This window comes from Camelina sativa, chromosome 16 (assembly GCF_030686135.1).
Source record: "Camelina sativa cultivar CO46 ecotype springtype chromosome 16, ASM3068613v1".
NCBI classification, from domain to species: domain Eukaryota; kingdom Viridiplantae; phylum Streptophyta; class Magnoliopsida; order Brassicales; family Brassicaceae; genus Camelina; species Camelina sativa.
In genome coordinates, this window is record NC_141895.1 from 14227560 (window position 1) to 14241240 (window position 13681).

A 13681-nucleotide genomic window follows, 5' to 3' on the forward strand; every position below is an offset into this window, starting at 1 on the left:
AGATGTACATGTTGGACCATATTCGACCTCTTCCACCATCTCCCTTTCCAACCCATAACCTTATCTCACCAAATATTTCCCCGGAATTTGAATAATGTCATATCAACCAATCTGGCTTAAAAGACTTTCTTATAGCCGTACTCCGTATAATCTGAATATATTCCGAATCCATAAACTCTAGAAGAATAGGTAATTTCCACTCCCTGGTGACGGGATTAATTAAATGATTAACCATTAAATTTGGATGCAATAGTCTACCCCTACCATTAGCTTATCGAGGATGTTGATCAGTAATCCAAGGATCTCACCATACTAAAATTTTAAAACTAGATCCCACCATCTACCTTTCACCATGCTATACTAAGTTTTTTTGTCAAGAAATTGCTGTTTCAACCAAACAATGGTGAATGAGGCTTTTTAGCCAATATCGGATGTTTGTTCCTAAAATACCGTCCTTGTAGCACCCGGGAAAACAAGGAATTTGGGAATTGAATCAATCGCAAATACTATTTTGTAAGCATCTCATCATTGAATTGAATGCTCGAATCTCCAATCCTCCATTACTTTTTTCTTCACACAACTTATCCCAAGCTACCTAATGTATTAACGATCCTTATCACTGGAATTCCACCAGAAATTTGATATGGCGCTTGTTAACTTAGATGTCAAATCCGGAGGAAGTTTAAAACATGAAATTACGTGGGTTGGAAGGACCGGAGCAGCTGATTTAGTCAAAATTTCCTTCCCACCCTTTGTTAGATATTTTGCCGACCAACCATTCACCTGATCATCTGCCTGTCACAAATATAGCTGAACTTTATTGTGTGAACCCTCAAGGCTTTCAGGGTTACCCAAATAGGAGCCCATACCTCATTCTTTAGAAATACAAATGAAAGTTGTAAGATGCTCTCTAGCTTGGTTTGGTACTTTCTTCCCAAACAAGATACATATGATTTCACAAGATTGACCTATTGTCCCGAGGTTTTATCATACTTAACAATGATATCCACAACTGTTTTACACTCATCCTTTTTCTGGGGAAAACGGTCTATTCCCCCTCCCACGAACTTAGTTACTTTATCGTATTCAGACCCAAAAGTTTGAGTCGTGCCTATAACTACATAAACTTAACTAAAATTTTAATTTTCTACATGAACTATCTCATTTTTTGGTAGTACGAGGGGGGAATTGGCCCAAAAATTGGATAGGGGTCGAGACAAAGTTGGGCGCCGGCGGCTAACTCAAGTGGCCCCCAAATCGTGCGAAATGGTCGCCTATTACACGGCTCACTAACTCTACCTGGGGTGGGGTACGTACCTATTTATTATTTGTCGCCGGTAAAGATTAATGGAGAAGGAAATTAATTCTTAATCTAGATAGCTCCCTTTCGTTAAGCGCATCGAGCCAAAAGACTTTTCAGTCAGAATATTAGAAATGGGTATAAGTGTTGTCTAAACACTTCTAATCCAACTATAACTCTTATAATTAGTCAAATAAATTGGATTGTAACATATTTTGACCCTAGAAACACTAACAAAACTGTTTACTGCTTCTAGCGAAGTTTTGTCTGTTTTAGCCTGATTTTTTTGGTTTTAGCCTGTTTTGGACGAAATGGGTAGAAGTGTTGTCTAAGCACTTCTAATACAACTAGAACTCTTATAATTAGTCAAATACATTGGATTGTAACATATTTTAACCCTATAAACACAAACAAAACTGCTTCCTGCTTCTAAGCCAAGTTTTGTCGGTTTTAGCCTGTTTTGGACAAAATAAGTATAAGTGTTGTCTAAACAGTCCTAATCCAACTATAACTCTTATAATTAGTCAAATACATTGAATTGTAACATATTTTGACCCTAGAAATTCTAACAAAGCTGTTTCTTGCTTCTAAGCCAATTTTTGTCGGTTTTAGCATGTTTTCTCGGTTTTAGCCTGTTTTTGACAAAACATGTATAACTGTTGTCCAAACATTCCAAATCCAACTATAACTCTTATAATTAGTCATATACATTGGATTGTAACATATTTGGATCCTAGAAACACTAACGAAATTGTTTACTGCTTCTAAGCCAAGTTTTGTCGGTTTTACCTATTTTCTCAGTTTTATCATGTTTTAGATACGAAAAACACGGTATCAGCTATGTCTAAGGACCTTCCATCTTAGTAGTTGGAATAAATTGATCGATCAATTATTTGTTTTCTTAATCTTTTCCTTGCCAACTCCAAATCACATTAGTAATAAATTAATTATTTCTAGTATTTTCAGTCAGTGGCAAGAAGTTGTGTTGTATTTTAATATTTTAGCGATTTGAGTAAGGTTTTCTACAATTAAACTCTCTTTGTCATCATTTTTTACATTTTTATGTTACATTTAAAAAAAGTGGAGATGAATCCCAGAAAAATAAAATAATAGTAATCATGGTCATCACCGTCAAATAAGTTATGAAAATCGAATCCCCACGACGAGAAATCCAAATCCACATTTAAAATGGACAATTCTTGGTTCACCCCTAGGGGGTGAATCACTTTTATTGAATAATTCTTGGGTTCACTGCTAAGGTCAACCCCTTTGTTCACTTCACCTTATTTTAGTCAATGAGAATATGACATGTCATAATACATTTAAGAATCTATTCATTCACATCTTTATAAAATAAAGAAACAACATCTGTATACATTATTATAAAATTAAAAACTTAAACTGCTTATTTATAAATCCAAACCGATATATAATTTCATTTTAATTGTAAAATCTAAACCCTAACCATCTCATTTGTAAACCCGAATCGACATATAATTTCATTCTAATTGTAAAAGAAAAATACTTAGGCTCACTCCTAGGGTGAACTTTCTTGTTCACTTCTTCCTTTTCAACCAATAAGAATCTTCTATACGTTATTTTATTTAAAAAAATAAATCAAAATTAAATTAAAGAGTAAAACTGATTAAGGAAACAAATTCTGTATAATTTTTTTTAAGGAATGTTAAATATTGCTTTGGTTTAGATTTTACAATTAGAATGAAATGATGTATCGGTTTTGGTTTACAAATAAGGTGATTAGGGTTTAGATTTTACAATTCAAACAAAATAATATGTCGGTTTGGGTTTACAAATGAAGTGGTTAGAGTTTAGATTTTACAATTAAAACGAAATTATATGTCGGTTTGGATTTACAAATGAAGTGGTTAGGGTTTAGATTTTACAATCAAAACGAAATTATATGTCGGTTTGGATTTAGAAATGAGATGGTTAGGGTTTAGATTTTACAATTAGAACAAAATTATATGTCGGTTTGGGTTTACAAATGAGATGGTTAGGGTTTAGATTTTAGAGAATTTGTTTCCTTAATCTGTTTTGCTTTTTAATTTAATTTTGATTTATTTTTTAAAAATAAAATAATGTGGAGAAGATTCTGATTAGTTGAAAAGGAAAAAGTGAACAAGAAGGTTCACCCTAGGAGTGAACCTAAGTATTTTTCTATTTTATTTCATATTTTTAAAGTTATAGAAAATGGCGATTTGGAAACAAAAAACCCTTTAGTAAGTTATTTTCGTTTCTATTTGATCACTCTGAGTATGCCGCAATTACACTATCCAACTTACCTACCAGTCACGCTTTATAGCATTCATTCAACTGTTTTGAACTTTTCCCGTAACATGTTTTTTTTTTTTTTTTTTTTTTTTGAACTTTTCCCGTAACATGTTATTATTTTGTTATATACATATCTACAAAAATGAGAAAATAGACAAAGAGCCAACCACTTGTATTAGGAGATTTAGGAGATTACCGAGTTAAATGAAAAATTAACATTTATATAACATTGTCCTATTGCTAAATAAGTATATTTACCTATAAAAAACTTGTTAGACAAGTTATATTTTTGTGCCTAAAAGGCAAATAAATAAAATTGAAAAGAAACTATTTCACTACTAAGATTCCCTCCAAATCTATCAACTTGTAAAGTTGATTGTGAATATGATCGTCGATAAAATGCTACAAAAGTAACTTCTTGAAGCTATTATTCATGTTTTCATAACAATCTACCAAAGACAAAGAAGGATATAACCACTAAAGTTATTACCTCAAGAATGATAGCACCAAAAGTAAGCTTCTTTACATTCAGAAACTTTTCTAGAATCTTTGGCACCATCTCTTCCACCAAATTAGTTCCGGTATAGCTATAGAAAAGAAAATCAATGGAACGGTAGACGTTAAAGTAAGCTTCGGTTAAAGAAGAGACATCCACTAAACCACATTGTATCTTAAAGTGCTTCAATCTCAAAAAGTGGATATGTGGTGCCACAATCTGCTTTAGTCCCGGATTATCTATATCCAATCTCTTTAGCCGCAGCGACTTTTTCAGATCAAGACGCTTAAGTTTATGACAGTGATGCAATGTCAAGCTCTCGAGCAGTGGTGAGCAAGAAAGAATCTGAGCTAATGATCGATGTATCAGAGAGTTTGCAAGAACTCAAGGCCAACATTTCCTTGATTCTCTTATTCGTTTCCAACATTTGGTGATTCTAAAAGCCTCTTTTAAAGAGAACCCAATGAAGTGAAGACTCAGTTAAACGATCAAAATTTGGGCTTTCCCAAGCCTTTTGTCACTTCCTCTCCAATACAAGTTAAGTTCTTAAGTTTAAGTCATTTGAAATTTGGTATTAGAAAAAAAAAAAAAAAAAAAAAAACTAGAATCAAATTTGCCTTTAAAAGCCTATAATAAGCCTTGCTATGATCAAGCTGCCACGGAAGCTGACTCAATGTTTCTTGCTCCGCCGTGGAACTTTGCGGCCCCCGTGCTTATTTCCCTGTCTAGGCTGAAGGTCTTCAGACATGGCGGATAGAATTTTGAGATTTTTCAAGATCTTAGGAGTGGCTTTCTTCGCAGATTTATAATGGAGGCCGAAAAACTTGTCTTTTTCCAAATCGAACCTCAAATACTCGGTGCAACAGTTCTCTATTAGGTGAAACAGGTGCTTCAAATTATCTACCTGCACTCCATTCACTTTCTTTACCTAATTTCCACCACACATAACGTATTCAGGAAAAATACATGCATTTTCAAGTAACTCTAGAGTGTACGTACGTGAAACTAAGTCTTAAGATTCACTTTTCATAAGTTATGTTTTGAAATAAAGTATATAGAGTAAGCAATAAATACATTACCTGTAAATCTTCAAAAATACCGAGTCCTGAAGTGATATCATCCTCTAAAATCTGTACCAGGAACCAAAATCTTAGCTCTCGAAATTAACACGTTTAGAAAACTAGAAATGAAGTAATGCGGAAAAGCATGCATAACGAACCTGAGAAATAATTACTATTTGTTCACCGGCTTTTGTTGGCATCTTTTCTAAAGCACATTCGGAAACATAAGACCTATCAACGTATGGTTGACTTAGAGGTACAAAAACAAGACCCCCGAATATATAGTAACTTGGAGGTTCGTCAAAATGATTCACTGGAACTAGCGCTTGCACCTGCATACATATTTCAAACCGTAAAAATCCTTCACATTACATATTATGTGTTTTGACAAAATGTCAACGTCCATCATTTAAACTAAATCATGGAATCAGTTGGGAAAGAAGTTACAAAAAAATTTTAAAAAAGGGAACGAGACATCTTACAGGTTTTAGACTTATATTGAACTCATACTCTTTTCCTTCTCTTAAGACTTTAAATAACGCTGTATCACTTGGTTTCTTCATAGAAACCAAATGCTTGAAACTTATTCGTTCCTGTTTACGAAGAGGAACTGTACACATGCATGCATGGGAAAATTTGGTAAATTGGATGCAGATCGATGAAAGAAAATAATTATAGTGTAGGACTATTTACCTCTACTATCATTTCCTATCGGAACACCATCAATTGCGAGAATAACATCATATTTTTTCAGAACTTTGTGAGCATCCGCAAGCGGGTTTATTTGGTTTACGAGAATCCCTGTCATTTCTTTGCTCATCTGTAAGCACTCACGGGTTTGGGCATGCTCCATAGTTTGATATGATAAATTCATTGAGCAGAAACTAACATGTTCACCACTTTCTTCTACACCATTTAAAAAATGCCTAATGACTGGAGTTGGAATTATGTAGCTGCAAAAGAAATACATAAGCTAGTAAAAATAGTAATACTGCAAACACACAAATTTGAAATAGAAGCTTATTTATCATGTTCAGAGAAATAAGACTTTCATAGTAATATAGATAGATCATATATATATAATTCAATTTAAAATCTGCAACCCAACAACTTAAAGCAAGATTTCATTTCTGTTTTTAACTCACCCTATATTATCAGACGACCAAAGGCTTTCAAATGCTACACCAGCGACTTTGTTTCCCATGATCACCGGACCACCACTGTTTCCAGAATTGATAGCTGCATCTATTTGTATTTTCAATAGCTCCGTGGAGCTGTGACTGTATTTTCTCAGTACAACTCTAGACACAACACCTTTTGTAACGGATATACTATCACCACCTGCATTTGAGCACGTTCGTAAGTAACTAACCATTTGTAAATGGTTTCTACGTAATGCAATGCATGATATTATCCTTTTTTCTCAAGATCATTCTTAATTCAAGGTATGATTGATTTTTAAAGAAACATATGTTTATGTATACCTAACATGTTACGTTGCAAACCAATCTTGGTATGATATTCAAAAATTTACCAATGAAAACATAACTAATTCGTAGTCATTAAAAATTTGAAATACCTTCCGGATAGCCAACGACGGCCACGGAATCCATTTGGCAGGGTATGTCTCCAAGCTCTAAAACATTCAGACCCTCCCAAAATTCTTCGCTATCGATCTCCAAGATGGCCAAATCACATTCATGACCAATCGCTTGAACTTTTGCTTTGTACTTTGTGGGTGAACCATGCTTTTGGACTTTAACGGATGTGTGATCAGCCACTACATGAGCATTCGTAAGGATCTTCTTTCCTGCGATTACAAATCCTACAACCATTCCAAGCTAAGTATGTAAGCCAAACCAAAAAAATACTTCTATAGCTACTAGACTAAATTAATGTGAGTTTTAATATATGAATATAAAGTTATCAATACCAGAGCCGGTGCATTCACTCTGCATACTAATCTGCCAAGGTTGAAAAATTCTTGGCTTGCTATAGACGGTGAACACCTTCACCACCGAGTTGAAGGCCAAATCAATGGCAGAAGGAGTCGTCTTTTCTTTCCCTGGAAAAAACTTATTCTTCCAATCTTGAACGATGCTAAAGACCGGAAAGTTCTTCCGCACCAAGTTCAACTTATTCTCTTTAGCTTCAGCATACGATGTTGCACCATGAGAAGAAAAGAAGCGAAAATTAGAAGGTGGACGGCAGGAAATTGCGGTCTTGGGGGCAGCATTGCCGTGAAGAAGAAGGAATCTATGAACAGAAGCGCTCGAGCAGCTGCGAAGCCAGGACACGGTACTAACAAACGACATTAGAGCAGTTTATAGTTGATGGTTTTGAGGGTTAAGAAGATTAGGTTTTAACTTACACCAATAGGTTATATATATATATATACAACACCAATTACCAAAAAAGGAAAGAAATAAATTCTCTAAATAGAAGATGTGTTCTGCTTCCATTTTTTTTAAATGTAAAGTTTTCAAATTCCACTCCATGACTTCCTAATGATAAACTCTTTGGTGGGAGATTTGTTTCCAGATGAAAAGCTATGAACTTCCTTATTTTTATTAGTTCCTTTATGGGCATGCATATTTTTTCCTTGCTTAATTATAGTATATATTTAGGTCATATATTTAAATATATAGGGAAACTGCAAAATAAAGGATGTTTTTTTTTTTTTATCTAAGTTTGTCCATATGTATTTGATCTGCTATTGAAAAAAAAAAGTCGCCGAATATATGCCTGATCAAACAGTCTTAAATAACTTAACGAAATGTCCATAGTTTATTATTATTGAATTTAATGGTTTATTATTGAAATTCAAAATTAACTGTAGACTTTAATTCAAATTCCTAGGTAAAACTATTTTTATATTCAAATTCCGTATGTTTTGATTTCAAAACTGATGACAACTTCTAATTAATCTTTTTTAGATTTACAAATCAACAAACAAATTAACGTCCCTAATGATGAAGAAGAGCATCCAAGTGCCAAAATATATTGTAGTTTAGACATAATATATAATGAAAACCTTTTAATAAAAAAACAACAAAATTTTCATTAAAAAGAAAGTTTTCAATATTTTAAAATTTAGAATATTCAGCTTTATTTTTAATTATATTTATTTGATATTTTGCTGGAGAAATAAATATCACTTTAAAGAGAACTTGGAAAAAATATCTCGAGAAATAAAATTTAGAATTTTTGCTCGAGAACAAATATCACTTTTTTTTTTTATTTTTGGGCAAAGAGAAATTCTAGATAACATTAAGAGAATATCCTAAAATATTGAAAGACTAAAAACACTATTTAGTAACTAATTATAACAATTTTTGTTATGATACACAATATTGATTATATTTGTTACATATATTGTTACTTATTCATAGCTAATTACCACAAAAATAATTAGTAACTAATTATTACAAATTTAGTCATGCTCCTAAATAGTGAGTATATTTGTCACAAAAATATGATTACTTATTAGTAGCAAATTACTACAAACTTTATTAGTATCTACGGTGGTCACTATTACTTACAAATAACTAGAGTTTTGCTAAGAAATTTTTTTATTTTAATTTTGTCCCTAATTAGTAACAACTAGTCGCAAATATTTGCTACAAATTTTATATGCCACAAATGGCGAAACTATGTCATCCACATTTTGTAGTGAATAATATATAACTATCAATCGTTGTTTTGTAAGAAAGTGTAAGAATAGTCTCAATCAGTAATTTGAACCCAGTTGTATAGCGGTAACCTCCCAACCGTATAAACCATTGTAACCAGTGCTTTCTATTAAAAACTCCATGAACGAAGTCATGAGTTTCGGCTCAAACGAAGTCGGGAAGACCAAATCTTTCGGTTTCAAGCATTGAGCTGGATCACGGCCTTGCAGATTCAAATAGCCTTTAATATGACTATCCTGTAAAACATAAAATGTTTAATGCAAACTTAGATCTTAAAGATTCTTTCTCAATATACACTAGAAAGGAAAAAAATAACTCATGGGAAGTATATATACCGGTAGTAAGTTGCGGTCCACAATGTTTAGTTTTAGCGTCTTTACTCCAGGTGAGTTTCGTAGCAGCTTTGCTATACCAGGAATGACAGACGGAACAATCATTGTTTCAAGAGTCAAACCTTCGACTTTCACTGTCGGGAAAGGAACATCAATGACGTTATAGCAAGAGATAAAATCTAGCAACAAATAAATGAGAAACTAAGAAGTGCCGTCTAATGATAAAATGCGACAAAAGTAACTTCTTGGAACTATTATTCATGTTTTCATAATAATCTACCAAAGACAAAAAAGGATATATATAACCACTATAGTTATTACCTCAAGAATGAGAGCACCAAACGTAAGCTTCTTTACATTCTGAAACTTTTCTAGAATCTTTGGCACAATCTCTTCAATCAAATTAGTTCCGGTACAGTTATAGAAAAGAAAATCACTGGAACGGTAGATGTTAAAGTAAGCTTCGGTTAAAGAAGAGACATCCACTAAACCACATTGTATCTTAGAGTGCTTCAATCTCAAAAAATGGATATTTGGTGCCACAGTCTGCTTTAGTCCCGGATTATCTATATTCAATCTCTTTAGCCGCAGCGACTTGGTCAGATCAAGACGCTTAAGTTTATGACAGTGATGCAATGTCAAGCTCTCCAGCAGTGGTGAGCAAGAAAGAATCTGAGCTAATGATGTATCAGAGAGTTTGCAAGAACTCAAGGACAAGTTCCTTAAGGATTTCCAAGACAAGATATCAGTAGTTTCCGAGTCGACCAAGAGTAACCTGATGTGCAAGTAAAAGAATAACTCGTAACTAAGAAACTCAAGAGACAGCTTCTCCATGTTGCGCGACCTGGCAAAATCGATCAAGCTGTCAATCTGGTGTGCCTTGCTGCTGACGCAGAGATGAAAACTCATGATCTTGGGAGCTAAATAGTTAGCTAGGGTTTTGTTTATCGAGTTAGCGTCCGCACTATGGCAATCGATGGAGAGAGAAGGTGTATAAGACCATACATGCCTCCATCGCTTGGACAAGACAGAGGTTCTGATTGCAAACTTAGTCGGAATAAAGGAGAAGATCAGTTGTAGTATCTCGTCGGGTAAAGAGCTGATAATGTCCACACCGTCATCTTCGGTCATTCAGTGTTGTGGTGATTGCCGGATTTAGAAAAAAACTAGTTAATCATAGTTTTTAGTGAACTATACCCAAGTAGGTTATGGACCAAGGACCAAGGACCAAGGACCAAGGCCCAAGTTCTAAATACTTTTATTCAAACAGTATACACAAACTCTAGCCGGCGGGTACAGTCCAGACATGAACTATAGAGCAGGGGGGGCGATAGGGTTATCATATTGACCACGGGCTGACCTGCAATAACCCACAAGAAAACCGGGATCGGGGCAGGGCGGGATAAATGCAACCGGTTAGTCTGCATTGACACCCTTAAACTAAACTTCTTCACCTAGAGAAATTTGGATCAGACCGTAATAAAATGATTGGAAGTCAACTTAATCTAGAGAATCTATTTGTCATGTAACAAAAATTAGAATACAAAAGACTTTTTAAAGGACGAGAGAGTGTATTGATTTGGTGAGAGAAGACAAAACAAGTTCCAACACATCGAGAAGTCAAGTGTCTACTTTTCTCAAGTGGAGCTTTCTGTTTTCTGTTTCTTGGCCTTCTCGATAAGAGGTTTCAACTGTTTCTTCTCGGCAAGAAGTTTGAGGAAGTTGAACAAAAACGGAATGTAGTTATGCTTCCTCCTAATGTTCTCCGTTCTCCATTTCATGAACTTCTCTTCCTCCATCACAATCTTATCACTCACAGCCTCAATCCCAATGCTCACTTCACCAATCAACGCGTCTGCTTCGCTTTTGTCCATACCAGTAGCCTGCTGCAACAGCTGTTCCCTCTGCCTTTGAAGCTCCTTGAGTTCGGCCGTGTAGATATCCTTCCTGTTTTTAATGACAGCCAAAAGATTGAACCTAATCTCGCTCTGTGAGTACCTCTCAATCCGTTCTTGGATCACTGGTTGAACCATTTGCAGCCACTCGATACCACTTTGGTCTCCGAGGCATGGACCAAGGCTGATAGGTCCTTCCTTGAGCCCATCAAGCTCGTACAAGACTCCATCCACAGGTATGTAGCTTATGAAATGGTATACATCATCGTCTTTTGTAGCAGCTTTCTGTTCCTCCGGGACGAATGGCTCAGGCCTTGCGAAACTGTTGTGAGCAGTCCGAATCGCCTCACTGTTATTGATAGCCAAACCCTTAAGATCGGATGGAAAGTTCTTGCTGAATTCTTTCAGCGCTGATAGTTCAGGCCCAATGTCAACCTCTGGAGAGTTCAAGAGGATAGCCAGAATTGCTTGGGTTGCACAAGCATTGTTAATGACCTATAAAATTGGAATTTTGAGACAAAAAATTGAAAAGGTAATACTATTACTCAAATGCTTATGCTTGTGTTATCGACACGAACCTGATTTGCGAAAAATAAGTTTGAAACTTGATCTTGGATTGTTGGACGGTCATCTTTTTCCCCAGCTTGCCATTTGAAAAGAAAGATCAGACCATATACAGGCCTACAAGGAAGCCACAGGGTTGATAAGCATTCATCAAACAAGGGCATAGATATAACAGACAAGTAAAAAATCTAACTCAAAGACTTTGGGGTCTGGCTCAAAAGAATATTATTTCTACTGCAACAAAGAAAAAAAGGAGTCCACAAACTTCACAAGGGAATAAATAGTCATGGATGCAACTACTCACCTGAGGTTATTGAGAGAATCTAGATCCAGCGAATACAATTCTTCAACCTATGGGGAAAAAGAGTAAAAATCAAACGGGATGTTCTAAGTGGTAGAAAATGATGCTATTTGCAACATCCAATTCATCTGTTGAGAATTTATTTGGACATGAAAAAGGGACGAGTAAGGATATCAGTATAGTACAGAACAAGCCATGAAATAACAGAGACTAAGGACCTGAGTAAGAAAAATAGTACGAAAGTTCCGTTTTTTTTGCTTCAGAATAAAGGAGTAGTAAACTTAAGACTAAAACATAGCAACTTAGAGACAAGAAGCACAATGCCTTTTATCAACTTCAATTTCATCACCATTCCTATACGTCTACTCCTTAAATTCTTAAAAGACAGACATGACTTGACAATGTTTCCACACATCATGAATAAATTATAACCAACCACACATATAATGCAATGTTATGCATCGGTCGATATACCCCAAAAATGAGAGCTAAACTGGAGGCAATATTAAAGAGTATACCTGCACTCCTTTGACTTGCATTTGTTGAATAAGTTCCGTAAATACACCTGCACTTGCATAAATATATACATAAATATAAGCAAAAATACAAAGATGCAACAATCAAGCATACATATGACGTTACCATTATGAAAGACTAACAAGAGCCCACCACAGAATATAAACAGACTAAAGACAGTAAGAGTATGTAAAAAACCCTTACAACAGATCAACACCAAATACCAATATCTTCTTTACTAAATGAACCCAAATATCATCCAAGCCGGATTTGAACTATCTACAGGAACTATTCCCACATCTACTCACATCACTAGGAACACAGATTGTACAACTTTACATCAAACAAACAAGATATATAGTAAGCAAAAACAAGGATTTAACATTCTAAAGTTCGAATAAACAACTTCAACACAGTGAGAATCAATTCAAGCACAAACCCAAACAAAAACCCAATAAAGAGTAATAAAAACACTAAGGAGACACCAACGTACCAGGATCCGACTCAATCGTGCACCAAGACATGACGAAACTACCTGCAAATATCACGAAGCAATCACTGTATGAGCAGCGCAAAGATAGAAGGAAAGAGTAGAAGCCTAATACGACGAACTTACTGGAAACCCTGCTCTAATCGAAGTGGAGAGATTTTGGGATGCTCGAGATCGCTCTCTATGAATCCAATTTGGGAATTAGGGTTCAACTTGGCCTGATTTTATTTTTCTTTTAAATAGTCGCTTTGCCGTGTACTCGTGTTTGTTTTCCGGGGTTTAGTTTAGTTGCCTCGTGCTACTGTGGTGGGGGTTCGTAATACTAAATCGTTGGACCTTTTTTTTCATATAATATAAGTGAAACACAGTTCTTAGATTACGATAACAATAAATTCTTAGATTACGGTCAAAATAAAAATAAAAACAGAGTTACATATTCCAATAATTATTGGAAATATTCTTTTTTTTTAAATGTCGAATAAGAAAAATACAATTAAAAACTATGTTTTTGTGGGTTAAGATATAAAAATAGAGTTAATGTGTCCACAGTGCTGGCTCAAGAATTTTTGGGACCCTGGTCAATTATTTTTACAAAAGATAAAAAAAACAAAAATTTGACCCCTATATATTATGTTTTAGAAAATTCTATTGATTTTATTTTGATAATATATAAACACATGAGAAGATTTAGGACATTTTTTTTTGGTAATATGAAAATTATAGGTTCATTTTTTGGTTATAT

General features: G+C 34.6%; 2 protein-coding genes and 1 pseudogene across 2 annotated transcripts; all 3 read right to left on the reverse strand.

Moving 5' to 3' along the window:
- Positions 1 to 4758: 4758 nt before the first annotated feature.
- Positions 4759 to 7464, reverse strand: LOC104753569 (putative protease Do-like 3, mitochondrial). The gene is made up of 8 exons (XM_087492642.1): positions 7083 to 7464; positions 6729 to 6974; positions 6295 to 6490; positions 5843 to 6102; positions 5632 to 5759; positions 5308 to 5481; positions 5168 to 5218; positions 4759 to 5016 (listed from the first exon to the last, which is right to left on the reverse strand). Exons 1-8 carry the CDS (start codon positions 7462 to 7464, stop codon positions 4759 to 4761), a joined length of 1695 nt encoding a protein of 564 aa, XP_087348768.1.
- Positions 7465 to 8879: 1415 nt separating this feature from the next.
- On the reverse strand, positions 8880 to 10304 carry LOC104753570 (F-box/LRR-repeat protein At5g02910 pseudogene; annotated as a pseudogene).
- Positions 10305 to 10650: 346 nt separating this feature from the next.
- LOC104750352 (ubiquitin carboxyl-terminal hydrolase 2) lies at positions 10651 to 13379 on the reverse strand. Its single transcript, XM_010472142.3, has 6 exons — positions 13066 to 13379; positions 12943 to 12984; positions 12452 to 12498; positions 11937 to 11983; positions 11647 to 11749; positions 10651 to 11563 (listed from the first exon to the last, which is right to left on the reverse strand). The coding sequence occupies exons 2-6, from the start codon at positions 12971 to 12973 to the stop codon at positions 10811 to 10813; spliced, it is 981 nt and encodes a 326-aa protein (XP_010470444.1). The 5' UTR covers positions 12974 to 12984; positions 13066 to 13379; the 3' UTR covers positions 10651 to 10810.
- Between the last annotated feature and the right edge of the window lie 302 nt (positions 13380 to 13681).

What these genes read in the sequence shown, in the direction of transcription:
- LOC104750352 (XM_010472142.3), bottom strand. Translation starts at nt 12,973, where the DNA reads ATGTCTTGGTGCACGATTGAGTCGGATCCTG. An exon ending in CACGATTGAGTCGGATCCTG is followed by an intron (nt 12,499 to 12,942) that starts GTACGTTGGTGT and finishes ATGCAAGTGCAG; the next exon opens with GTGTATTTACGGAACTTATT. An exon ending in ACTTATTTTTCGCAAATCAG is followed by an intron (nt 11,564 to 11,646) that starts GTTCGTGTCGAT and finishes CCAATTTTATAG; the next exon opens with GTCATTAACAATGCTTGTGC.
- LOC104753569 (XM_087492642.1), bottom strand. Translation starts at nt 7,464, where the DNA reads ATGTCGTTTGTTAGTACCGTGTCCTGGCTTCGCAGCTGCTCGAGCGCT. An exon ending in CGTCGTTGGCTATCCGGAAG is followed by an intron (nt 6,491 to 6,728) that starts GTATTTCAAATT and finishes GCTCAAATGCAG; the next exon opens with GTGGTGATAGTATATCCGTT. An exon ending in AAATAGTAATTATTTCTCAG is followed by an intron (nt 5,219 to 5,307) that starts GTTCGTTATGCA and finishes TTCCTGGTACAG; the next exon opens with ATTTTAGAGGATGATATCAC.